Source organism: Pseudoliparis swirei, chromosome 18 (genome assembly GCF_029220125.1).
Source record: "Pseudoliparis swirei isolate HS2019 ecotype Mariana Trench chromosome 18, NWPU_hadal_v1, whole genome shotgun sequence".
Lineage (NCBI taxonomy): Eukaryota > Metazoa > Chordata > Actinopteri > Perciformes > Liparidae > Pseudoliparis > Pseudoliparis swirei.
The window spans coordinates 23536580-23562394 of NC_079405.1; the positions used below are offsets into that span (position 1 = coordinate 23536580).

General features: G+C 44.4%; 1 protein-coding gene across 1 annotated transcript in view; it reads right to left on the reverse strand.

The window, feature by feature from the left end:
* Positions 1-11140: 11140 nt before the first annotated feature.
* cntn4 (contactin 4) overlaps positions 11141-25815 on the reverse strand; it is a 171183-nt gene continuing 156508 nt past the window's right edge. Inside the window, exons 13-23 of the mRNA XM_056437610.1 lie at positions 24293-24468; positions 21721-21838; positions 21085-21243; positions 19787-19936; positions 18912-18982; positions 16528-16762; positions 16174-16289; positions 14146-14332; positions 13946-14058; positions 13688-13856; positions 11141-13222 (exon numbers count right to left, since the gene is read on the reverse strand). Coding sequence (XP_056293585.1) covers positions 13131-13222; positions 13688-13856; positions 13946-14058; positions 14146-14332; positions 16174-16289; positions 16528-16762; positions 18912-18982; positions 19787-19936; positions 21085-21243; positions 21721-21838; positions 24293-24468 — 1586 coding nt within the window. The 3' untranslated portion in view covers positions 11141-13130. The remainder of the gene's footprint in view (positions 13223-13687; positions 13857-13945; positions 14059-14145; positions 14333-16173; positions 16290-16527; positions 16763-18911; positions 18983-19786; positions 19937-21084; positions 21244-21720; positions 21839-24292; positions 24469-25815) is intronic.

A 25815-nucleotide genomic window follows, 5' to 3' on the forward strand; every position in this document is an offset into this window, starting at 1 on the left:
TATTTTTCGGGGAGGTCTAATGACCCTGGATTATTGCGAAGGCACTTTCTTGTAATGACAGCAGCACATACGTATACTGTAAACTTATTGGTGAGGGACACACACACACACACACACACACACAAGAAGGCTTATCTGTGCTGTGGTACTGGACACACTACTGATGGAGAGGTTGAATGATGGAGGGCCTCTATTTATATATATATATAGATATTTATATATATAAATATCTATACTTCTGTTTGGGACCCTGTAAACTATGTATAAATTGACAGGAGCGGGAATGTGTTTTTTTGGCCCAAGGGGCGAGGCAGTGAGTGGAGTCGTAAGCAATGGAAGTGTCTCGTGATTGGCTGCCTTGTGCTTGGAGTCGTGGTCGACGGGAGCCGCAGCCTCAGCGATCGGCGCGCTGTGAATCACCACGAGGCAGAAGTGGAGACAACCTCTCCTCTCAGTCAAAGGGTGAAGTCGGCAGACGAAAAAGGCCGGCCTTATTAAAAAAAAAAAAAAGTGAATTATTGTCTGGCAGGGAATGTGACATTGAGACGCCTCCTCTGAATGTTGGACCTTTGGCCCCCGTCGATGTGGAAAACCAGATGAGTTCAGATTATGGATATGAGGTTGTCTTTTAATTTTTTTATTTGATTTTTTCATGAAGAGCATCAAGCTGCGCCGCTGTTTAGCCTCCACCTTCATTTCTCCACTGCCTTCTTGTTGCTCTGCATTCCCCCCCCCGGCCCCCCATCCCCCAGTGCTTGGTGGTGTGTATTTGCTGTATTTGCATTCAGTCTCAATGGAAAACATACATGCATAAATAAATGTCTCAGTATGATTCAAACAACTGTCTCTGATTCCACGAAAGAGGGGAGAGGGGTTGCACTTTGACCTGTTGCCCGTAATGAAGGGCATATATTCTCTGTGCGTTCTTTGAGGAGGGCAGCGTCATTGCGTGGCGTCGCCCTCTAGTGGCCTAAATCGGTACTTAGAATGTTGAGTGCAGAGTGGAAGAAGTTTTCCATGTTCTCTTAGATAGATAGATAGATAGATAGATAGATATATACTTTATTAATCCCCAAGGGGAAATTTGTCGAGCCAGTAGCAGCAACACACAAGAATAAAAATAAAAATAAAAAACACAAATATAAGAAGGGTTAGGGTGATCTGGCAAGAGGTGAACTGTTGTAGAGCCTCATAGCCGTCGGCAGGAATGTTCTCCTGTATCTGTCCTTGTGGCAGCGGAGCGTGAGGAGACGTTTGGAGAAAGTACTCCTCTGTCCCTGTAGGAGGTGGTGGAGAGGGTGGTCCGGGTTGTCCAATATGGACACCAGTTTCTTCAACGTCCTCCTCTCCACCACCTGTTCCAGGTGCTCCAGCTGGCAGCCGATGATGGAGCCAGCCTTCCTAACCAGTTTGTTAAGACGGCTGGTGTCACCGGCTCCGATGCTGCTCCCCAGCAGACAATGGCAAAGTGCAGCACACTGGCCACAACCGACTGGTAGAATAACTCCAGCATCTTGCTGCACACGTTGAAGGATCGAAGCTTTCTCAGGAAAAAGAGTCGACTCATCCCCTTCTTGTACACAGCGTTGATGTTGGCCTTCCAGTTCAGTCGGCTGTCGATGGAGACGCCCAGGTACTTGTACTCCTCCACCATGTCCACGTCCACTCCCAGGACACTCAGAGGTGTAGGAGCTGTCGCCTTCCTCCTGAAGTCCACCACCATCTCTCTGGTCTTGGCCACGTTCAGCCGCAGGTGGTTCTCATCGGCCCACTTTACAAAGTCACTCACCACTGCCTTGTACTCCTCCTCCCGTCCATCCCTAATACACCCGACCACTGCAGAATCATCAGAGTACTTCTGCAGATGGCATGACTCCGTGTTGTACTGGAAGTCACTGGTGTACAGGGTGAAGAGGAAGGGAGACAGAACAGTTCCCTGTGGGGCTCCAACATCACTGACCACCATTCCAGACAGCACACGCCCCATTCTGACAAACTGTGGTCTGCCTGTGAGGTAGTCAGTGATCCAGGAGATGGTGGGCAGCGTCCACACGGCCACCAGCAGCTTCTCACTCAGCAGCAGTGGCTGGATGGTGTTAAATGCACTGGAGAAGTCAAAGAAAGTGACTCTCAATATTTTGCAGGTTCCATCCAGGTGCGACTGAGCTCGTTGCAGCAGGTAGATGATGGCGTCGTCCACTCCCACATGAGGCTGGTAAGCAAATTGCAGAGGTCCAGCGACGATTTCACCTGCGCGGAGGTGAGCCAAGACCAGCCTCTCCAGCACCTTCATCACATGGGAGGTGAGGCGACGGTCGGTAGTCGTTGAGGCCAGATGGTGTTGACTTCTTGGGGACAGGGACCAGGCACGACGTCTTCCACAGCACGGGACTTCCCCAGCCTCAGGCTGAGGTTGAAGAGGCGCTGCAGGACACCAGACAGCTGGGTGGCGCAGGTCTTTAGGACCCTGGGGCTGATGCCATCAGGACCTTCAGCTCTGCGCTGGTGTAGTTTCTCCAGCTGTCTTCTCACCTGGTCAGTCGTCACAGAGAGGGGGAGGTGGAGGAGCCCATTGTTATTGAGGGCTCGGTGGATGTGCAGCTCAGCAGGGGACAGAGGGGAGGTGTTTGGGAGGTGTGATGTGGAGGAGACAGAGAGGGCTGTGAACTGAACCTATTGAAAAAACAGTTCAGCTCGTTGGCCTCTCCAGGAGCCCCTGGCTGTCTCCCTCCCACCTTGAAGCCAGTTATCTGCTTCATGCCAGACCACACCTCCCTTGTGTTGTTCAGCTGGAGTTTGGCCTCCAGCTTCCTCCTGTAGGAGTCCTTGCCTCCTGAGCTTCACCTTTAGGTTGCGCTGGGCTTTCCTCAGCTCATCCCTGTCTCCAGACCTGAAAGCAGCTTTCTTCATGTTAAGAAGCGCCTTCAGGTCCCTGTTGATCCAGGGCTTGTTGTTGGGGAAGCAGCGCACAGTCCGTGATGGGATGGTGGTGTGTTCACAGAACTTGATGTATTCCGTGATGCAGTCGGTCATACTGTTGATGTCCTCCCGTGCGGTCCACACAACACATCCCAGTCCGTTGACTCGAAGCAGTCCTGTAGGCGTCGTTAGCCTCCAGAGACCACCTCCTCACAGTCCTGGTGGTCACCGGCAGCCTCTTCACCAGAGGAACATACCTGGGTGTCAGCCGGACCAGGTCATGATCAGACCTGCCGAGGAAGGGCAGTGGCGCTGTATCGTCCTTACTATTAGCATACAGCAAGTCCAGAGTTTTATTGTTCCTTGTTGTGCAGTCTATGTATTGATGTAAGGTTGTCTGAGCTTTTTTCCAATGTGGTGTGGTTAAAGTCACCAGTGATAGCCATGAATGCTCCAGGCTGATGATTCAGCAGAGCAGACACAGTGGAGTGGATGGTGTCCACAGCTTCCTCAGCGTCAGCTGATGGCCCCCCGGCAAGTCATCAGGGAGTGTTTCTGGATCCGTCTTCCCTCCAAGAACTACGAGAGATCTTCAAGAACTTCTGCGCCGGGGGTATCAGGGGTAACACCTGCAAGGCGCCACAAGTGTGATAAAGAGATTGAAGATGGCTGGATTGACCCTTCTCTGCAGACAGAGCATCCACACTCCTGATTGGCTAAGGAGTGGGAAATTCACCACAATATTCAACCTCTCCCTGGCTGAGTCCGTGGTCCCCGCCTGCTTCAAGAGATCCACTATTGTCCCTGTGCCCAAGAATGCTTCTCCAGCATGTATGAATGACTACCGACCGGTGGCCCTCACCTCGGTGGTCATGAAATGCTTTGAGAGGCTGATAAAGGACTACATCTGCGCCTTCCTCCCTTCCTCCATGGACCCGCTGCAGTTTGCTTATCGCCCAAACAGATCCACAGATGATGCTGTCTCCCAGGTACTGCACACCACACTCTCTCATCTGGACAGCCAGAGGGGGGGCTATGTGAGACTGCTGTTCATTGATTATAGTTCAGCTTTCAACACCATAGTCCCCTCCAGACTGCGCGCCAAGCTGATTGAGCTGGGACTGAACACCCCCTGTGTGCTTGGATCCTGGACTTCCTGACCGCCAGGCCACAGGTGGTCAGGGTGGGCAGACACACCTCAAATCCCTCACCCTGAACACAGGATCCCCCAGGGTTGCGTCCTCAGCCCCTACTGTACTCCCTGTACACACATGACTGTGTGGCCAGGTTCAGCTCAACACCATCATCAAGTTTGCGGATGACACAGTGGTGGTGGGCCTGATCTCCGACAACGACGAGAAGGCCTACCTGGAGGAAGTTGCTGATCTGTCACTCTGGTGCCAGGACAACAGCCTCATCATGAATGTCACCAAAACTAAGGAGCTGATTGTGGACTTTAGGAGGGTACAACAACAGAGGATGTACTCACCACTGGGGATTAACGGGACTACTGTGGAGAGGGTGAGCGGGTATAAATACCTGGGAGTCCACATCACCGAGGATCTGACATGGTCAACGAACACAGACACTCTGGTGAGAAAGGCAAGGCAGCGCCTCTACCACCTCAGGCAGCTGAGGAAATTTAAAGTTTCCCAGAGGATCCTTCAGTCCTTCTACTCTGGAGCTGTAGAGAGCGTCCTGACAGGAAGCATCACAGCCTGGTTTGGCAACTGCTCCGCTCAGGACAGGAAGGCTCTGCAGAGAGTAGTGCGTTCGGCTGAACGCACTATTGGGACTACACTCCCCACCCTGCAGGACTTGTACACCAGGAGGTGCAGAACCAGAGCCGGCAGGATCATGAAGGATCCTCACCACCCCAACAACAGACTGTTTCAGCTGCTGCGGTCAGGCAGGCGCCTCCGTAGTCACGCTGCAAGAACAGAGAGACTGAGACAGAGTTTCTTTCCTCAGGCCATCAGGACTGTGAACTCCGACCTCACCAGGACCCCCATATAGACCCACACAACTGCCCCTCTTAGGCACACACACACACACACACACACACACACACACACACACACACACACACACACACACTTACTGTAAATATTGTGTTGTTTTTTATTGTAAATAGTGTGTACTTGTTGCCCTTGCACATTCCTGCTGAGCATTGCCACTTTCATTTCACTGCACACCCTGTGTGTGTATGTGACAAATAAAACATCTTGAATCTTGAATCTTGAAATCTTAAATCCACTTGAGGAGGATGATTCCCTTGAGGTGAACTGGAAATGAACTTAAATATTAGCTGGAATTTAGAAAAACTTGTAAACTAACCCAATACAATATTATATTGGCCATAAAATAGTGTAGTGTGTCTATTAAATTAAAATATAATATAAAATTCAGTCACAAAGAAATCCATAATGTACATAAAGTATGTCAGAATCTTTTTTTAAAGGGTCATAGAAAAGTATGCCATAAAAACATTGCAAATGTCAAAGTATCAATCAATCGGTCAAACTTTATTCATATAGCACCTTTCATACAGGTTAGTGAAGTGTTTCACACATGACTCACAAACCGTAAAAAGAGACGGGACAATTATAAAGTGTCATTGAAATATGTATCGTATTTTTTAGAATTTTATAATAAATTTCTTTTAAATGTCATGGCATAGTATACGGGAGAAATTTATTCAAAAGAGTCATATAAATGGCATGAAAAAATATATAATTTTGGTTGCAACTAAGGTTTAATTTTTTTTATGATCAATGATTATTCATTAGATGAGTCAATTATTCTTACAAAAAAATGTAAAGGTCAAGTATGCTTTAAAAAAGTCAGATTACAGCGAGTGGGCAAAACAAAAGCACACTTTTGGACATAAACTTTGCGCAAAAAACAAGTGGTGCGAAAGAACATTAAGACTCTTGACAAATAAAACATCTTGAATCTTGAATCTTGAAAAAGGTCATATGTAGAAAGAACCTTACTAAAAAGAAATAATATTGCAGGGAAGAAGCCTTCGAATGCTATTTAAAAATAGTTCTACAAATTTCACTGTGTTAATTTAAAAAAAGTAATAAAAAGCTGTAAAATTGTATGAGTAAAAGGTTAGTGTACAATAGGTTGAGAAGGATCTTCAAACAAATAATAATATAGTATTTGAAAAAAAAACATCATAAAAAATGTCATTGTGTGGTATGTTGGGGTAGTACGGGTTTAATCTGTTTGAAAATAAGTGTCTATCAAAAAGTCCAGATAAAAGTTATCGTAAAATATGTGGAAAAAGTTCTGTAAAAAAAAGTATAATATTGCAAACAAGTCGCACAACAAAATATCTGGAAGAAACCATGAAAAGCCATAATGTGGTGTTTAATGTCATGATATAGTATATTGAAAAAGCAATAATATATTCAACTTATAGTCTTCTATAAATAACTAGTATGATTAGAATGTAACAATATCCTAGTACAGTGTGCCGATAAAAGTTATAGTTGAGCAAAGAAATATAATAAGATAAAAAGTCATTCAGAAGTCATAATAAGAAGGTCGAAAAAAGTCAAAAACAAAATGAGTCGATGCCATAAAGAAAGATCGAGATGGATTTTGTTATACAACGCTGCATCTTATTCTCACCGTCGCCCCGAAGTCAGTTTAAACCATAAACACATATCTGTTATCGTTTCACCGTGTTATAGTAAGCGATTATAGTTAATAACATAAAGACACACAACTCAATTAAATAAAGGATTGTATCTCCTTTAATTAAAATAAATCGGGTCATTAGTCATTTTAATGATCACTCGCTCTCCTGCTGCTGATTTCAACACATATTTGTTGTTCAAGGTGTATCATTATTAGACGAGAAAGCATTAATGCAAATCTCCAGATTGCATATGTTGTACTTAATCAGATGATGAAGGCAGTACGACTTTTTATTTCACTATTATGGATAATATGTGATTAATCTGCGCTTCATGTGACTCTGTGCTAATTCTATACATCCATAATGGTCTCGCACTGATGACATCAATCAGGCTGTTGGTTTAAAATATTTACACACAAATCAAAACGACACACAAACGTGTGTTACGTGACTCGGTAGACAATATAGATATCTTGGCTTCTTCAATTATTATGTTAATGAAAACTTGGACACCCCTACTTTTATTTTATTCGTAATATCATTGTTTGGGTTTGTCTTTATTATGTTTTATTTGTATGGCATACTGTAGTTACTCAAACAATAAGCAGAGTAAATACCTGTGATGAGCCTCCTGCTGGTTCTCCAGCTGCTGCAGGCCCAGAAAACCATCTCTTCACGGGCAGACAATGGTTCAATTCTAAAAAAAAAATGCCATTTAACTGTTGCAGTTTCCAGCTGTGTAGAGATGGTCGTGTTATTCCAGTCCACCTCTCCTCACCTTCTGTCTTTCTCTCTGATAAAGAAGACAAACGAGCTCCTTTCAGCGGCAGCTTTAGGCATTCTTAAGGTCTGGACACCAGAGATATTAATATTCAAGGGAGGGGGAATCATATGGAACAATGTCTGAATGTCAAGATGTTCATATATATATATATATATATATATATATATAGTTCAACAGATGAGCTGCTTATATTGTGACAATTGTGCATTTAATGAGAAAAGGCTCCTGGTATAGACCACATTGGTCCAGGTCCACATCAAAAACTCTGATATCTAAACTAGATTATCACAGATATGCTCTAGAGTATTTAAAACACAGTTTCATATCAGCGAGATCTTTATTCTATTTGTTAAAATGCACAAAAAAGAAGAAGATTTCACTGCTTTTTGGTAAAAATGTTGCGTTGTTTAAAAAATAACTAGACGAGGTGTCACTGAGTTTTTTTCAATTTTTTTATTTTCTATTCACACATTGTATTTATTATATATGAAACACCGTTAACAAACAAAACAAAGACGATAAAAGAAATAAAAAGTGATACAGACAATATGAGGGGAGATCTGAAATGATTAGTACACGTAGGATCAGACAGAACTTTCTCACTAATTAGGAACTTTTTGGAGAAACAGAAGTTTATGTGATAAACTCTTCATAGTATTGTTACATCCTTTTACAGGAAACATTAATATAGAGTCTTTTTTAGAGGTATATTGCTAAGTGCATCTTAAACAAAGATGACACCTTTATCAATACACTATTTTATGTATAGGAATTTGTTTGTTGTTGATTGTTCCATATCATGTTAAGCGTTTATTGAAAAATAATAGGCCAACTTGAGACAGTTTACTACACTTAAGATTACATGATGACTAATGTCTTGAAAATCAAAAGAATCAAAGTCAAATCAAAGAATCGAAGCCTTGAGAGTAGCTTCTAATGCATGTTATTGTTAAATGAAGTTAAATGGGAGAAACTCTTGGCATGAACATAGAGTCAGATGGCAGGAGGGTGTAATATTCTTGAGACAGCTGTGCACGCCTTGTATGGTGAGCTCCCTCAGGATGTGAAAAGGTTAAAGATGTAATTGGCTTGTTCTACCTCGGGTGAACATTTGGCAGGTACTTATACATTAAAATACTCATACCCAGATATCTTGTGATTTTTCTTTTTTTACCTCGTCCTCTGATTGATGTCTTATCAGAATCATCTACTCATTCACACAAACTTTGATTCATTGGAAGACCCGAGGCCTCGGAGAAATCCCAGTCCCATTAGGTCTCGTCGCCAAGTGAGCCGAGCCAAAGGCAGACTTGCCCTCCAGCAGTCTCTTTTTGACTTGCAAGCAGCTGGCTTTTTTTTAGGGACACTTAAATGTTTTACAATTCACAAGGGTGGTATTTATGAATGTTTTTTAATGCTGTAAAACCAAACCTTTAAATATGTCAAGCTGGTGTTCACCACATATCTTATTTCAGGCATCTAACCAAAATATGTAATTAAAAAAAAGCCTGTTGACTTTGAGAAGAGGGCAAACATGCTGTCACATTTATGGGTTTATTAAGGACTCCTTCCTGCAGCTCTTTATGGACCCATAGATGCGGAAGATCGTTGGAAGATCCGGGGAATTTGTGTTGGCTTCATGCACCAGTGAGCGAAGAGAAAGGGGCCGCAGCCCGCCTCCTAACTGGTACTCGTAGGTTTGATTTGTCGGCGTAAACTTGAGATTTACACATTCGGAAAAGTATTCAGACCATTATGACCATTTCCTATTTCAGTTTTTTTTATTTTTTTTTATACATTTGCAAAAACTTCTACATTTCAGTTATTTTCTGTCAAGATGGAGTGCTGAGTGAACATTAATGAGGAATAAAATGAACTTTTTTGATTTCAGTAAATGGATGCAATGAAACAAAGAGTGAACAATTTAAAGGGCTCTGAATACTTTCCATACCCACTGTAACAATCACATTTTGTGGGACCTTTATTTCACACACATTTTTTTGGTAACCTTTATGCACATCTTCTTCATGCACTCACACACATTTTTTTAAAATCCGAGTTTATCTTCATTTGTTCACAAAATGTTCCGCACAGCGAGAAATCTTCTTTCGGATTAAAATTTTTCAATCTTTTTGTTCAGATATTCTTTACTTTTTATTTGAATTAATTTACTCAAGATTGTTTTTACACATTCACACATTTTAATGTATTCATGCAACATGTTTGCACAAAGTCAGCTCTGGTGATTCAGTCTGTTTGTACCCGATTTGGATTCTAGTTCTGTAGCTCTAGGGGGAGCTTTGTCAAACCGTAGAAAATAATCCCTGATGATTTATTCGTGACGTCATGAGGGGTTATCCCAGGAGATGTTTGGAGACGACACATTTTGAACAGAAAGCCTGTGGGATGTGGAGTTTGAAAGCCGTTTACAACACATAAAGGAGATAATCAGGTGGCGCCCTTCTTTCTTTTTTTAAATGAGGCTTTAAAATTGCATTCTTTCTAATGGCCACTAGGGGGCGACTCATCTGGTTGAAAAAAATAAGTTAGGTTGTACAGAAGTCTCTGAGAAAAAAAGACTACTTCTCACTTGATTTATTACTTCAATAAACACTGTACACATTAGTTTATGGTCTCATTTGCTAGTTTCAAGTCTTCTTTAAACCCTCATTAAATATTCATTTGGTAAATGATGGTCCCCTTCAGAGTGAAATAGACGATAATGTGGGGTAGGCTTTTAAGGCGTGGCTACCTCATGATTGAGAGGTCGCCACCAACGTGTTTTCATCCTAGAAATGTAACCCCTACACAGTGTGTCGTGAGATCAAATTAAATTAACTGTTGGTTGACCAAAAATGTAGCTCCACCCTCGAACTCGAAGATACTAAACTGTCGTAAAAAAAACCCAATGGGTGTCAACAATGTCACAGTAACCACTTCCACTTCTTAAACACGGTCTACGAGTCCACAAGGCGAAGAAGGCAATGTGTCGCATTATGGGAAATATAGGATCCAGTGTTATTGGAACTTGAAAAGTTGTAATTTGTCGTGCTCTTCTGTTTTAATTTGAGCAGTACTAAACTACATCACTGTCGTAAACCTATCGATACATGTTAAAGATGTAAACCCCCCCTCCCCCCATAGCATCCATGGCGATCACAGAACAACATTCCTGTGTCAGTCGTATTGACGGACGGACCCACAGAGCTTGACATTGTTCTATAAATCAATAATCTTTATTAACACAGTATAAACAACAAACAGCAACGGAGGAAACCCTCATGTGGAGCGTACATGGACAGTAGACCCAGAACATCTCAGGGGGGGGGGGGGGGGGCTGAGACAAAAAGCATAGACATGGGGCTCCTCATGGTTCAGACTCCATGGTACACACACACACACACGGTACACACACACCTATCGGATGCATGACCCTTGCGTGTTGCCGAAGCCATTCAGCCGATTTAGCAAGTGGACAGAAAGAGAGAGGACACGAGTACAGTCATGCCGAGCAACAGTTAGCGACAGTATGAAACAGAGTTATGACATAAAAACCAAGTTAAATCATCTCTTTAGAAAGGTTCTTTTATATAAATGATTTTGAAGTGTACAAAACGGTATAATCACACATTTCTCGACGCATGATTCGGAGCGAGACCCAGCGGCCTACAGCGCACCTCCCCCCCAAAGTACAAACTACTCGACTGGATTACAAGCGACACACAGACTGCACCGCACCTCTGTAGCACAGCTGGCATCGGGAGACGATGGGAAAAAGGAAAAGATCAGCAGCATTGGCTTTTAATAAGAATACACACACATATAAAAAAATGCACCAGGCCTCATATATTGCCAATATCCCATGCAAAATAGCATAACGCCATTCAAACGGACCTTGGTATCCTCAGCAGTGCGCACAGGATGCCCCCCCCCCCACCCCCCCTCCCCACCACCTGATCCCAATCACATACAGCATCTTCCAACGCAGCAGCATGTAAACGTCACCGCGGCTGCTCCGTCCGTTCTATGTCTCCTAATGTTTTTTTTGTGGATATACATCTATGATAAGTTAAGGCTCTTTAAGGACCTGAGGATTTTGAACATATGATGAGGCACACAGAAGGCAAAGAATAGCTCTAGACTCAGGGCGAACTGAAAGGATGAGGATCATGAGACGGCCACAGAGGGTCCGGTCACCAGTGCAGTACAGTGGGCCAAAGGTAGAGGAACCCAATGGGGGAGGGGCTCTCTCCAAAATAACATGGGGGGCTATTTCCGGTATCGAGGTCAGTCGCGATCACACGGATGGCTCTGAGGGACACCCATCGACTTTTTTTGGGGGGGGGGATCTTGGTCACCTTCCCCCGAGAGGCCTGGCACGGAAAGAATCCTCCGTGTAATTTGCGCGATGAACGAGTTTTTGGTCGCTGTAATCGTCGAGTCATCCTTTCGGATCTTCCTTGTAATGTCATTTCCATTCTTTGTAAAATCACAATGGAGAAGGGGGGGTATCTTTGTACGGGTAGCAGGAGTGTACGTTTATTTTGTCAGTGGGTTATCCCAGCAACAAACTCAATGCAAGGAAACATTTGTAAGAACACAACAAGTGGGCTTTGGATGAGAGCTACTTTGGACTCGGAGAACTCGGACTGCTACAGCCTCTCGCTCAACCCCCAACTTACTCAAAGGGCCTCCATACCTTCAAAGTATCAACCCACATAAGCCGGCCGGCGCCTGGTAAGATTGAATCTTCCTCAGTCAAATGATACCTGCATTCAAAACCTTTTTTTGTACCTAGATATAGAAGAAGAAAAAAAGAAGAATATTTGTATGGTTTTGCTTTATGCGGCGTCTGATTATTAAATGTAGTAGGGGGTAAAAAAAAAGGTATAATATGGGTGTAATCTTGTTATCGGTATCACTGTTTTTTGGTACTGGCATCGTAATCTTTTAAACAATACGCAGCCCGAGACAGGAGGAATGACTCACACGACTCATAACTCAATGTACATATTGTATGCAGGTATTGCAAGTTCGCGTTATCTGATGTTGGATGATAACTTGTATTGATATATATATATATATATATATTTTTTTTACTCTTTATTTGCTGAAAAAAAAAGAAATCTTAGTTTAGTTTTGAAATAAAGATGACCAATGAGGACGCGGTCCTTCGATTTGAAACATGTGTGACATATTGCAGAAACGGAAATGCAGAGATGTAACAGTTCATTCATTCACTTGAATACAAGAAACTACTGTTGGAACCAAATGTCACAAGTTTATGACCTTATTTTAGAAGAACAACTCGCAACTTCCCGTCTGGAACATTTGATGTTATTTGCCACGCAACTAATTGTTCTCTCACCCGTAAGAACAGACAAACTTTCAATTGATAACGGAAAATAAATACATAAAATCTATAAAAGCTTCAACATGTCATACAAAAAAAGATGCATATAAGACATTTTTTCTCTCCATTTTCTTTCTTATGAAAGCTGCTTTGGTAACAACATAGTCACGACATCGCTCAATCTCCTTTACTTAGCCTGGCCGCTGAAGGGGACTCCTTCCCTATCATCTCAACATCTCATCATCGCCGTATTTTTTTAAAACATTTTTTTTTTTAATGTCATATTTTTTTCTTTATTCTTTCTTCCTTTTTGCCTCTAAAATCTAGATGAATGGATGTAGCGACACCGGAGTGGGTTGTGTTTGCGTTCCGCCGTCGAGCCGCCTCCCACATCAGATGCAACGTCTGCCGAGAGCCGTTTGTCATAAAGATGTCCGGGCTGTGAACGACAGCGCTATTGTACTGAGGGCTGACAGAGTGGAGACCTTGGACGCTGAGCCGACCGCGTTGGGGCCTGAAACGGTGCGAAAGAACGGGGCTGTTAGTGTGTTCGCAGTGGGCGGGAAAACAGACATTTTTTGCCATTTCACTCCATTAATCGTCTCTCTCTCTCTCTCTCTCTCTCTCGCCTGCATCAGCTGAAAAACTCATTTCCCCCACCAAAAAATTGCCCGAGAGTTATTATTACTTGAGCGGGACGAAATGAGACATTGAAAGTATTTTCTCACTAAATTGCTCCACCTTTTCATGCAGCGCTTGCATTACGGTGTCACGTCTCTTAAGAGGCCCCGATTACAAAAAAAATGTCTCATGTAGCGCATTATCCGCCCCGGCCTCCCCCCCCCCCTCTGTTCCTTCTTTCGGAGACGATGATAAGCGAATCTGTTCAGGCGAGATAGCAGCAGCGGGGGGGGGGGGGGGGGGGAGTGGCTTATTCAACTGGGCCACGAGGGGAGGCTCCGGCTATCTCTCCACTGACCTGGTATCCTCGGGATGGTGAACTGCTTGCTACTGCTGCCTTCCCCTCCCTCTCCGAAGGGCTGTATCTGGATGATGTAGTCCTCATCGGTGGGCAGGGCGAGCTCCACAGAGGTCGTGTTGGTTTCCATGACGTTGGGTCGGCTGTGTCGACTCTTCTTGTACAGCACCTGAGGGGCGAACGGAGTCAGGAGCCGAAGCAATAGCCGCAAAAAAAACCCCACAATCGTCTGATAGAGCCGGGCAGCTGAGTGCTTACTTTGTATCCCGTGACCTCTGACTCGTTCTCAAGGGCCTTGACCTGCTCCCAGTTCAATATGATCTTGGAATTTAATGTGTTCCACATCAGTTTCACTGGTGGCTGACTGGGCGCTGAGAGCATACAAAAAACAACAACATTAAGTCACCTCAATGAAGATGTGAATGACCCCCGAAGTCATGATCGGATGCGATACTCACGCGGTTTCTTGGTGGTGACGTTGACCGTGGAGCTGGGGGGCCCCGTTCCGGCCGTGTTGTACGCCCTGACGGAGATGTAATACGCGGTGCTGCCTTTCACGCCGCGGATAACGGTCGACGTCTGATTTCCCACAGTCCTTTGCACGCTGGCCGTGTCTTCCCTTTCACTTTTATTCCAGTACCGCAGCTGAAAGGCAAAAAGAGAGGAGGAGGGGGAGGGGGAGGACCGCAGACGTGAACGCAGAAAAAACACGGCGGGCACCTGAAAAGCTTTTCGTTTACCGCCGTCAATGACAACGGGGAGATGCGGCAACTCATCTGGATGAAATGTGTGAATTGGGTTGCTGTGCGCTTGTCGGACATGGTTTAAAGTTATGTGGTTAAGAGTGAGGCCCAACAAAAATGGCAACCCCCTCCAAGAAAAAATGGAATCCTCAAAGAAAAAAACCGGCCATCAAACTGCCACTGATGACAGATTTTCTTCGTCGACCCGCTCGGCTCGCCTGACGGCTCACGTGTCTCGGGTCTCTCCTCGCAGCAGTTCGCTCAGGCTCTGCTCCTTTGTTGACTTTGAGTGGTCAACAATTGAAAAAAATTCTGCCACTTTAAGCAATCCGGGGGATGAAAACAGCGCCTTTGTTGACATCTTTGATTCCAAATAATGAGCCGGAATTAAAATGACAAGAAGTAAGTGAGTGCAGAGAGCCAGTGTGGGCTCCTGCTTTGTTGTGTGGATTAGAAGCTAAACGCTCTATCCCTGGGAGGAATGCATCAGTACGCTAATCAGGGCGGTTACAGTACTTAGGGAAACAACAAGAGAAACACGACTCAACCCAGCGGCTGGGACGAGGCCGCGCCATCGCGCATGCAGCCGGCTATTATCTCCTGAGCCCGAGGAGCCGGAGCCCCCAACACTCATCAATAATACAAGAGCACGAGATCCAGCAGCACGAGTTACCACCTGCACATTGTACCCAGTGTAAGTGCGTGTAGCGCACACACACACACACACACACACACACACTCATAAACACACACACAAACACAAAAAAACACACACAGAAACATACACACGCTCACACACATACACACACAAACACACACACACACTCACTCATAAACACATAGACACAAACACAAACAAACACACACACAAACACACAGATACACGCCTTTACACACAGACACTAACACACACACACACACACAGACACTAACACACACACACAAACACACACACACACACACACACATGCTCACTCATAAAAACACACACAAAAACAAACAAACACACAGAAACATACACACGCTCACACAAACTGACACACAGACACTTACACTCACTCATTCACTCACAAACACACACGCACGCATACACACTCTCACAGGTACACACACTCATGCACACACATACTCACGCACCCTCACACATGCACACATGTACACACACACCAACTTACAAACACAAACACACGCTCACACACACACACATACAAACACACACACATGCTCACACACACAAACACACACACCCACACACAAACTGACACAGACACTTACACTCACTCATTCACTCACAAACACACACGCATACACACTCTCACAGGTACACACACTCATGCACACACATACTCACGCACCCTCACACATGCACACATGTACACACACCAACTTACAAACACAAACACACACACACGCTCACACACACACACATACAAACACACACACACAGACACAGGCTCACACACACACACACACAGACACACGCTCACACACACACAGACACACGCTCACACACACACATACAAACACACACACACAGACACACACGCTCACACACACGCATACAAACACACACACACACAGACACACACACACACACATACAAACACACACACACAGACACACACACACAGACACACGCTCACACACACGCATACAAACACACACACACACACAGACACACACACAGACACACGCTCACACACACACACACACACACACACACACTCATCCCTTGCTGCTCACCTCGTAGCCCAGGACTCTCTTTTTACTGGCGTTCCAGGGCAAAGCTTTCCACGACACTTCCACCTCGGATGCAGAGAGGCTCTTGGCGCGGGCCCTGGTGGGAGCTCGGCCCGGTTCTGGAGTTCAGACACAAACACTCAGAAGTAGCACCGGGCTTTGACGACCCCTCAAAGCGAAGGCAGCAAATACGATTCTCAAAGCTATTTCTCTCTTTCGAACAACAGAGCGACGGAGGTTTTAAAGGAAGTCGTCTGCTCGCGCCGATAGCAGAACGTTTGGACCAAACGGCTCTCGGCACGGACTCGAGTGGCGGCGACTCGTCGAGTGTGTGCGCGACATTTAAAACACACACACCTTCCTCAGCCGAGTTGATGGTGGTGACGGGTCCAAACGGCCCCTCCCCCTCGTTGTTGTACACCCCGACCTTCACGAGGAAAGGCGAGAAGGGCTGGATGCTCTCGTTTTTGAACACGTATCTGGACGCCTCGGCGGACGGAACGGCGGCCTGCATCCAACCCGTGGCCCCGTGGGGCCGAAAGGCCACCACGTAGCCGAACCCCGGTCCGTTCTGCTGCTCCTCTGGAACCGGCTGCAGGGTAGAGGGAAAGAGAAGAAACACCATTTTAACGGTTTAAAAAAATAAAACAAAAAATTATAACTTTATTTATATAGCACCTTTAAAAACAAAGTTTATAAAGTGCTCTACAGAGAATCAAGGCAAAACAAATAGAATGGTAAGATTCAAATAAAAAAAATAAAACAGACAAACTAAATTAGGGGAACCAAAGAACTGCATAAAAGGACGACATCACTTCAAAGCTGTTCTATAAAAATGGGTTTTAAAAAGTGATTTAAACGAAGTTACTGATTCTGCGAGTTTTAATAATAATTAAAATTTTATTGTGTGAATAAAAACGTTATTTCAAATTCTCAATCCATCACATCAACTGCATAAAACCAACAACTAAAAACCAAGATTAAAAACATGGCTTTTACATTTTTTAGGCAACGCTCTGCCTCAAATATAACAAAAACTATGACTGGACTCTACATGACACAGTACAGTGCCGCAGCATGATATCATAAACTCAGCTGTGGTCCAGATTTATAACTCATACATTTATAGCAGCAGATTACAATCTGGTGGATGAACCCGCCCTCTTCACACACTCAGAGACTCTATATTTACATTTGTGCTGATGACATTAGTTTGTTTTTTTCACATAAATATGTTTACACACTTACTCCTCAATATGAATTTCGTTTGCCGTAATATGTGAAACTTATTGTATTATATACAAAATACACTTTATACTTTATTATCTGCTACATTTGGTAATCAGATGAAAGACCCCGCAGCGCTCTCCTGAGATATGAATCTTCATTCTATTTCCATAAACGTAAAAACAATCAACAAATCCATATTTGTATATTGTGGCTGTTTTTCACCTAATAATGCACGTATGTAAATTGATGTGTTTATTTCACTCTTGGCACATTTGTCTATTTTCTTTTGTGTGTTATAATAATGTGTTTCATATCTATTCTATGAGTTTTTTTTGTCCCATCTGAACACGGCACAGAAGATTTCTCATTATCATTAATGTCCAGGTTGCACATTAAACCCATTTGACATAAAGCCCTTCACACTTTTGCCATCCTCAGAATAGAAGTTGCATACTTCAGCCTCACTGCAGGTAGTAAAACACATTAAACTTGGAACAAGTCAACAACTATTAATGCAACACAGCTTTTTATGGCTGAAGACAAATGCCTCGGGAGATTTCAGAGCTGAGGCGGGATCTCGGCTTTCTAAAGCAGAAAAGTTAAACTTCGACTGAACTCCTGCGTATGGAAACATCAACACCAATTCTGTAAAACGTTTCACAGCAGGGGGCTCATGATTGTGAGCAGCCAGAATAAATATCAGCTTTTGGAGCTGGACTGACATGAACAAGGAAAGAAAGAGAGAGAAAGACAGAAAGAAACTAGAATGGGCACTCGGTAGAGCGCATACCTTCGCATATCGCAAGATTGGGCATTGAATTATGATTTTTTTGTTATTGGCATGCCAATGGATAAATTAATTGACCGGTAAAAAGAAGATTTTGATTTTGACCTATCCAAAGAAAGAGAGAGAAAGAAAGAAGAAACTAGAATGGCACTCGGTGCGCGCGCATACCTTTCGCATATCGCAGATTTTGAATTGAAAATTGAATTTTTTGGTGCATAGTGCAACCAATTGATAACAAATTGGCTCTGCAAAGAAGAAGAGAATTTGACCATGACCTTTTTGACCTTGACCTTGACCTTTGACCCGATTGAATCCAAAAATCTAATCAAATGGTCCCCGGATAATAACCAATCAACCCACCAAATGTCATGCGATTCGGTTTAAAACTTTTTTTGTTATGCGAATAACACGCATACAAATAAATAAATAAATACACGGCGATCAAAACATAACCTTCCGCATTTTCAATGCGAAGGTAAAAAGAAAAAAGTTGGGACTTGGAATAGAACCATTGACTTTAATTATCTTATTTAAACCTCAAAAGCATTCGTCCCCCCCCTAGGGTGACAGCAACAGTTATTGCCTCCGTGTTCTTAAAAAATGAAATGCCATACATTAAGCCGTTCAGCCGTTATTAATGAAACACAGGCCCACATCCACGGAGAATAATGGCGTCTGGCTCCCTCCTTCCATGGGTGACGGGGTCCAGAGCGAGCTCGCTTACCTCCCATGTGATGACTAATTCGGAGCGACTGCCGCCGCCGCCGCTCACATTAGCCGGCGTGACCTTCGGAGCTGGAGAGGAAGAAGACAGATGGGCTTAGCCCCGTTGACGCCGCGCGACACCCCGAGAAAGGCAACATGTGATCACTTCCACGCGTCGCTACTCCCGGACGCCGGAGAGAGATGACTTGTTGAACTTCAGCTATCTACAAATCAAGTGAGAGATAGCAGCTAAATTCTCACTAGTGAGAGACATGGTTAGACTATGATGATTATACCAAAAGGGGCACACAGGGATCTAACCTTGGTGAATCTGGATCTCTCAGGGTACTTTGGCAATTGTCATTTAAAAAGAATCTAACTTTGACCTTTTAATAGATTTCTGACCACACTCAAAGTTTAATATCGTAGCAATATACCGGGATAAATAGCTGTCAGTTGTTAGCAGGTCCGTCTTTCAATCGGCGGTTCAATCCCCGCCCCCGCGAGCCTTAGTCGAAGTGTCCTAGAGCTTCACCCCGAATTGCTCCCCGAAGCTGTTCCCACGGCGTATGAATGTAAGTCGCTTTGGATAAAAGTGTCAGCTGAATAAAATGTGATGTCAATTTGTGTGTATGTGTGTGTGTGTGTGTGTGTGAGAGGGGGGTGTGGGCGTCTAGCTGTTTCCAGTCTTTATGCTGAGCCACCACAGCTGTATATCTTCATATTCATCTTCTCATCTAGAAATCGGGCGACCTGTTCCTTTAAGACGGTGACAGGAATAAATCGACGTTGTTTGTTTTTCGGAAAGGGAAAAAAAACACATAAACAAACGCGACATACATTTTATTTAAAGAGTAGTACGGGAAGTGTTTTTCACGAGCGTGCGGTACATACAGGTCCCCTTCGTCCTTGCTTGTTTGGACGGCTTGCTGGGCTCTCCGGTCCCGATGGTGTTGCCTGCCAGGACTCGGAACTCGTACTCCACCCAAGGGCTCAGGTCTATTACTGTAGCTGTCAGGCGGTGGCCCCCCACCATCTCAGGAACTGGCATAAAACACACAGTGGCCCCCCTTCAGTATCAAACAACTTTGTGTGTGTGTGGGTGTGTGTGTATGTGTGTGTTTTCACTGTTGGTGAGAGTGTGTGCGCAGCAGAACGACCTCCAGGCTGACACACATGGTCGGAGTCCACCACAGGTACACAGGACACTCGTAATCCCTCACAAGGACACAAACTAACTCAACAAACAACAACAACACAGAAGAGTCACATATGACGAAATACACTGACTATTAATATTTACACAATATTTTTATATTTTGGGACAGGGATGTCTATGTGTACAGATAGTAAAGCCTTCTGAGGCAAATTTGTAATTTGTGAGAATGGGTTATACAAAATAAACTGAATTTAACTAAATTAAATGAATATTTCTCTAGTAAGATAAGATAAGATAAGATATATACTTTATTAATCCCCAAGGGGAAATTAGTTCTCTGCATTTAACCCATCCTTAGTTATTAAGGAGCAGTGGGCTGCAGTGATGCGCCCGGGAAGCAACTGGGGGTTCAGTGCCTTGCTCAAGGACACTTCGACTTGCAACTAATGGGGAGAGCCGGGAACAAACCGACAACCTTGGTGTTGCAGGTCGGCCCTCTTACCCCACTGAGCTACAGCCGCCCCCAAAAAGACGTGTGATATGTGTGTGTTCTTGTGTTCCACTGGAAAAAATATGTTTCTCTTCTTCTACCGACAAGGTCATAATGTAGTTATGTTTCAAACACATGATCCTGAGGTGGCAAATCAATGAGGCCGGTAAAACTATATCTCGGATCAAAGTGTCCTTAATTATCCAAAAATGTCAATAGAACAAGGTGTGCCGGACACAATGAATCCACCCTGTACCGATCGTGTGTGAATGCTTGAGCCCCTTAGAAGAGGAAGAGGAGGTAAACTACGCCGGCGCTATCGCTTCGCCACACTCTCAAGTTGCAGCCACGGCAACGCCATCGGGATGAGATCCACGCTTCAGGATTCTCCGGCGTCTGATAAAATGGCGGTCAACGGTCACGCTACAATAGCGTAACCATTTTGGGAACCGGGGTAACAAAATTACATCTCCAATATCCTCCCCCCCCCCCCCCCCCCTCCATGTGATTGGAGGAGGCCACGGCTGGTTGGAGAGAGCTTACCTGTGGTGACAGCCTGCCACCCGAGGGAAAATGGTGTCCTGGCCTGGATGGTGTATGCCGTAATTGGACTGTGATTATCGGGACCGGGCCTCCAGGACAGAGGGGCTGTGGTATCAGTGATTTCTTCTACATGGAGGCTGGTGGGGGGCCCCGGGGGACCTAAGGCAGCAAAGAGGGGAGAAGAGATAAGAAAGACAGGAAGGAGGAAGGAGGAAGAGGAAATGGGGAGAGAGGAAGAGAGGAAATGTAAATTAAGAGATGGAAAGATGGTGGAGAGAGTGGCGCGGAGGTTTAAGCACCTGCAGCTACCGCAAAGAAGTCAGTGAAACCTTTTGGGAGCTATTTGGAATAATTAGACAGTAAATTTCCTTTAAGCCTCGGAGAAAAGACATTTCCTACGTGCCTCCCTTTTCCATTCTGTCCTTTCATTTTTTTTCTTTCTCCGTCCGTGAAGCCAAACCGGTCACAGTAAACACACTAATCACTTACAAGCACCCTCCCCCCCCCCCTCTTCAGCAGTAGCCCCAATGATACATTATTTAACCGCTAGGAAAACACTGGTAATCTGGTCGGTGGTTGTTTCCAATTGAAGCGCGAAGCAGAACAGGGAGTCAAGAGGAAACGGCCGCGGCTCACCTCTGACCACCAAGTCGGCCGCGATGGAAATGCTGTCCACCTTCGTCTGCACGGCGCACGTGTACTTCCCAGCATGCCTCAGCTGGATGTTTCGAATCATAATGTCTCCTGCCGAATGCTGCTGTCATTCAACACACACACACACACACACACACACGCACACAGAGTTCCATAAGCAACACGGTAAGCCTCCAGCTATTGTTATCCCAGAATAATACCGACCCACATGGGAACACAACCAGCTGAACAGAAAGCTCATTCTCATGTATGTGTATCTTGAAAAAAATAAACCCATAATTCCCCCATGCGGTCTTCCCTTCCATATCTTTAAAAAAAAAGGCCACATAAATACCTGTCCATACTTGGCACGCTCCTTGCATTTATTTTACCGCTGTAATTACAGAAAATGTACTCGGCACAAATAGCTTGATTTCTGGACGAGCAGCTCCGGGTTAAGGAGCAGGCTAATGGCTGGTCAGACAGTTCTTCTAAGGGAGTTCTTTTATTCCATCTGTAATTGCAATTCCGCACCCCGACATTATCACTTCATCAGAGCACAGCGGCTCGTGGAATACATTGGACACGTGGAGGGCTGTGGCACAATGGCAGGAGGAATTCTGTGGAGTGGCTGGTAGCTTAATCAAAGTAAGTGCATATGTGAAGCAATACATTAGTGAGACTGTACATTATGGTATAGGGAGCCACTTACTCATAGAAGAAACAGGAAAGACTCGATGTTGGATTTTATTTTTCTCCAAGCCTGCAGTTTTTCAAGGGGCCTTGAATCTTTTTTTTTTTTTTTGGGGCGGGGTTGGGGAAAAAAATAAGCCCGTGCATCACATGCTGAGATGTAAGCTACGAACCTCTTCAAGTACATAACGGCTGACTGGGACTGGTTGCAGGGTGTGTATGTAAATGTCCTTTTTAAAATAAACCACAGGCAGCAAATTTCCTGCCCCTAAATAATACACTTGATACAAACATTCCCGCTGCACTGCGGCTGAATTTATTATGACCCTGCTAAAATAGAGAAAAGGTACAATATTGATGTACCAATGAATCTTCACAGTCACCTCTTGACCTTTATTCAATGGAATCTCTGAAGGGACTCTGAAAATAAATCAATGTCTTTTATGGAGCAAAAGGGCACCGTTGCACTAATGAAAAGAGCATTCCTCAACACAATATGGTTTGATTCTTGATTATTCATTGTGTATTCCGGGTCATCTGAAAAAACGTGGCATCGGTCGTCGATGAATGGTGGGAAACATCCAAAGAATTAAATCTGTGAGCGTTGTCTGTCAGACATCTGGATTTTAAGAAGGTGATGCGTATTTCTGAACATAAACCGGAAAAATAAAAGAAACGGCCGTTTCTCACACTGTTATTAATGAACCTTGCAAAAACTTCTATATTTAGGGGCATCATTTGACGTTTCTGTGTGGGACTCGTGTGACAGCAGATAGAGGTGCAGACAGATGGCTTGCGATGGAATCTGCCTCACATCATTACGCTTAGAATATTTCACAAAAAAAAGACAAATCTGTTGTCCAGAGTTTCTTTTCATAATCCTGAGAGGCTGATGAATGCAACATTTTGAATCCACACACCTAATGGTGTATAGGTACAGTTGTATATGCCTGTATGTGCACGGAAGATATATAAGGAAGTTAAGCACTCTATATATATCTGGCATAAAAAGTTCCTTTCATTTTGTTATGCTAACAATAATTTAATTTTATTATTAAATTAATTTTATTTTGTGATACTATTATACTATTATTATTATTTTTTTGTGATCAAATCTTTTATTGGTTTTCGAGATATGCACATGCAAAGGAAAAGATGTACACATTGTATGTATACAAAGGTACTCAGACAAAAACATAAAAATAACAAAGAAATAATTAAAAAAGAATATATATATAAATACGGGTAGACATGCAAAAACCTGCACACATATTGACATATATACTGTATATATGCACATACCTGCATACCCTAATACATACACACACATAAATACTGTTAATTTACCCCCCTCCCACTATTGGTGACGCCCACCCGCCCTCATTCATCTCCAGATATTATTTAAGGGAATGTATTACATTATGTTACAATTATATATATATATCGTTGTATTCTGCTTAACTATTTTTTTTTCAATGCAAATGTACTTTTTAAGATTTATTTTAATCCAAAGGTTGCGCTTTTAAGATGCAATGCCCTGTTGACAGGTTGAGACACTACTGGGAGATAATTGTTACCACTGCTGCTAGCCGCTGTTTCCCACTGAGAAGGATTTGACAGATTTCTATCAAACTGTGGTGCGTATTGAAACAGTTTGAGAAATGTGAGAATCTGTGGCTCATCCAAATGTATCTTTAAACAGTAATTGTATCGATTATTCTGAAAAAGGTTCTTTGTCTAAATAGAGAAAATGTCCATTTACTGCTTCAGCTATCATGACATTGTGTATGAATATCTTGCTGCGACGCAACAAAAAAGCCTGTAGCTCTAACACCAACACAGCCTTTAAAAAAAAAAACACACACAAACAATAGAGACTTACGCCTCCCACTTTTTCAAAATATCCTCCGTGGCTCCCGAAGTGGATGAGCTGCTCGTTGAAGAACCACGTGAACTTGAGCTCCAGCGACGGGTCGTGGCTCACTTGGCAGGGCAGCACCACGCTCTCCCCCACGGTGATGTCCAGCGTGGACGGCAGGGTGGTGATGGCGGTCGGCTCTGAAAACACACACACGCCATGTGGATTTAATCAAAACTCACTTTTCTAACCCATCTTTTTTTTTTTTTACTTCTTTTTCCTCAGGCATTACAATTCAGCACAGGGAAGTGGCTTTGCGGAAGAAAAAAAAGAAGAAGGGAAAAAAAAGCCAAGCCCTTCCATCATTCTTATGGATGTGTCAGACTCAGTTAATGGAAGGATCTACGGGACAGAGCGCACGGCAAACGAGGACGCACAGCTACAATAACTGGGATTAGTTTTGGCCTGAGCTCGTGTCTGTGGGGACTCGGAGACGTGTCTCTCCTACTGGCAGCTCACCCTGGAACTACCCCCCCCCCCCACCCACTCTCCTTGATCGGCCCCCCTGAAAAATTCCCAAAACGCACCGCTAGGAAAACGGGAAACAGCAACGAGCACTTCTCACAATCGTCGGCACTCTCTTTTCAAGCCTGCAGTGCATTACAATGGCCGCCGCCGCCACCGCCGAGGGGATAAAGCCAGCGTCCCCTTATCTGCACTCGTGCGTGAGAGGCTGGAGGAGGAGGAAGGTGGAAGGACATGAGAGAGAGAGAGAGAGTGAGAGAGAGAGATCGAGAGAGTGAGAGAGATCGAGAGAGAGAGTGAGAGAGAGAGATCGAGAGAGATCGAGAGAGAGTGAGAGAGAGTGAGAGAGAGATTGAGAGAGAGAGATAGAGAGAGAGAGCGAGCGAGAGAGAGAGAGTGAGAGAGAGAGCGGTGAGAGGCGAGAGAGAGAGAGAGAGAGGCGGGAGAGAGTGAGAGAAGATGAGTGAGAGAGAGGCGAGAGAGAGTGAGAGAGATGGTGAGAGAGGCGAGTGAGAGAGCGAGAGAGAGTGAGAGAGAGAGGAGAGAGAGGCGAGAGAGAGAGAGAGAGAAGATAGAGTGAGAGGCAGAGAGAGAGGAGAGAGAGCAGGTGAGTGAGAGAGAGCGAGAGAGAGAGAGAGCGAGTGAGAGAGTGAGAGAGCGAGAGAGAGAGAGAGCGAGAGAGAGTGAGAGAGAGAGAGCGAGAGAGTGAGAGCAAGAGAGAGTGAGTGAGAGAGAGAGAGGGAGTGCGAGAGAGAGAGAGAGAGAGAGAGAGAGAGAGGGGGAGAGAGAGAGAGCGAGAGAGAGAGTGAGAGAGAGCGAGAGAGCGAGAGAGAGAGAGAGAGAGAGAGAGCGAGAGAGAGAGAGAGAGAGAGAGAGAGAGAGTGAGAGAGAGAGAGTGAGAGAGCGAGAGAGAGAGAGAGAGAGAGAGAGAGAGAGAGAGAGAGAGAGGGGCCAAGATGAGTGGGAGAGGCGTTTGTTCTTGGAGTGCACAACACCCGTCTCCCTCTTGGGGGTGCTGTGAG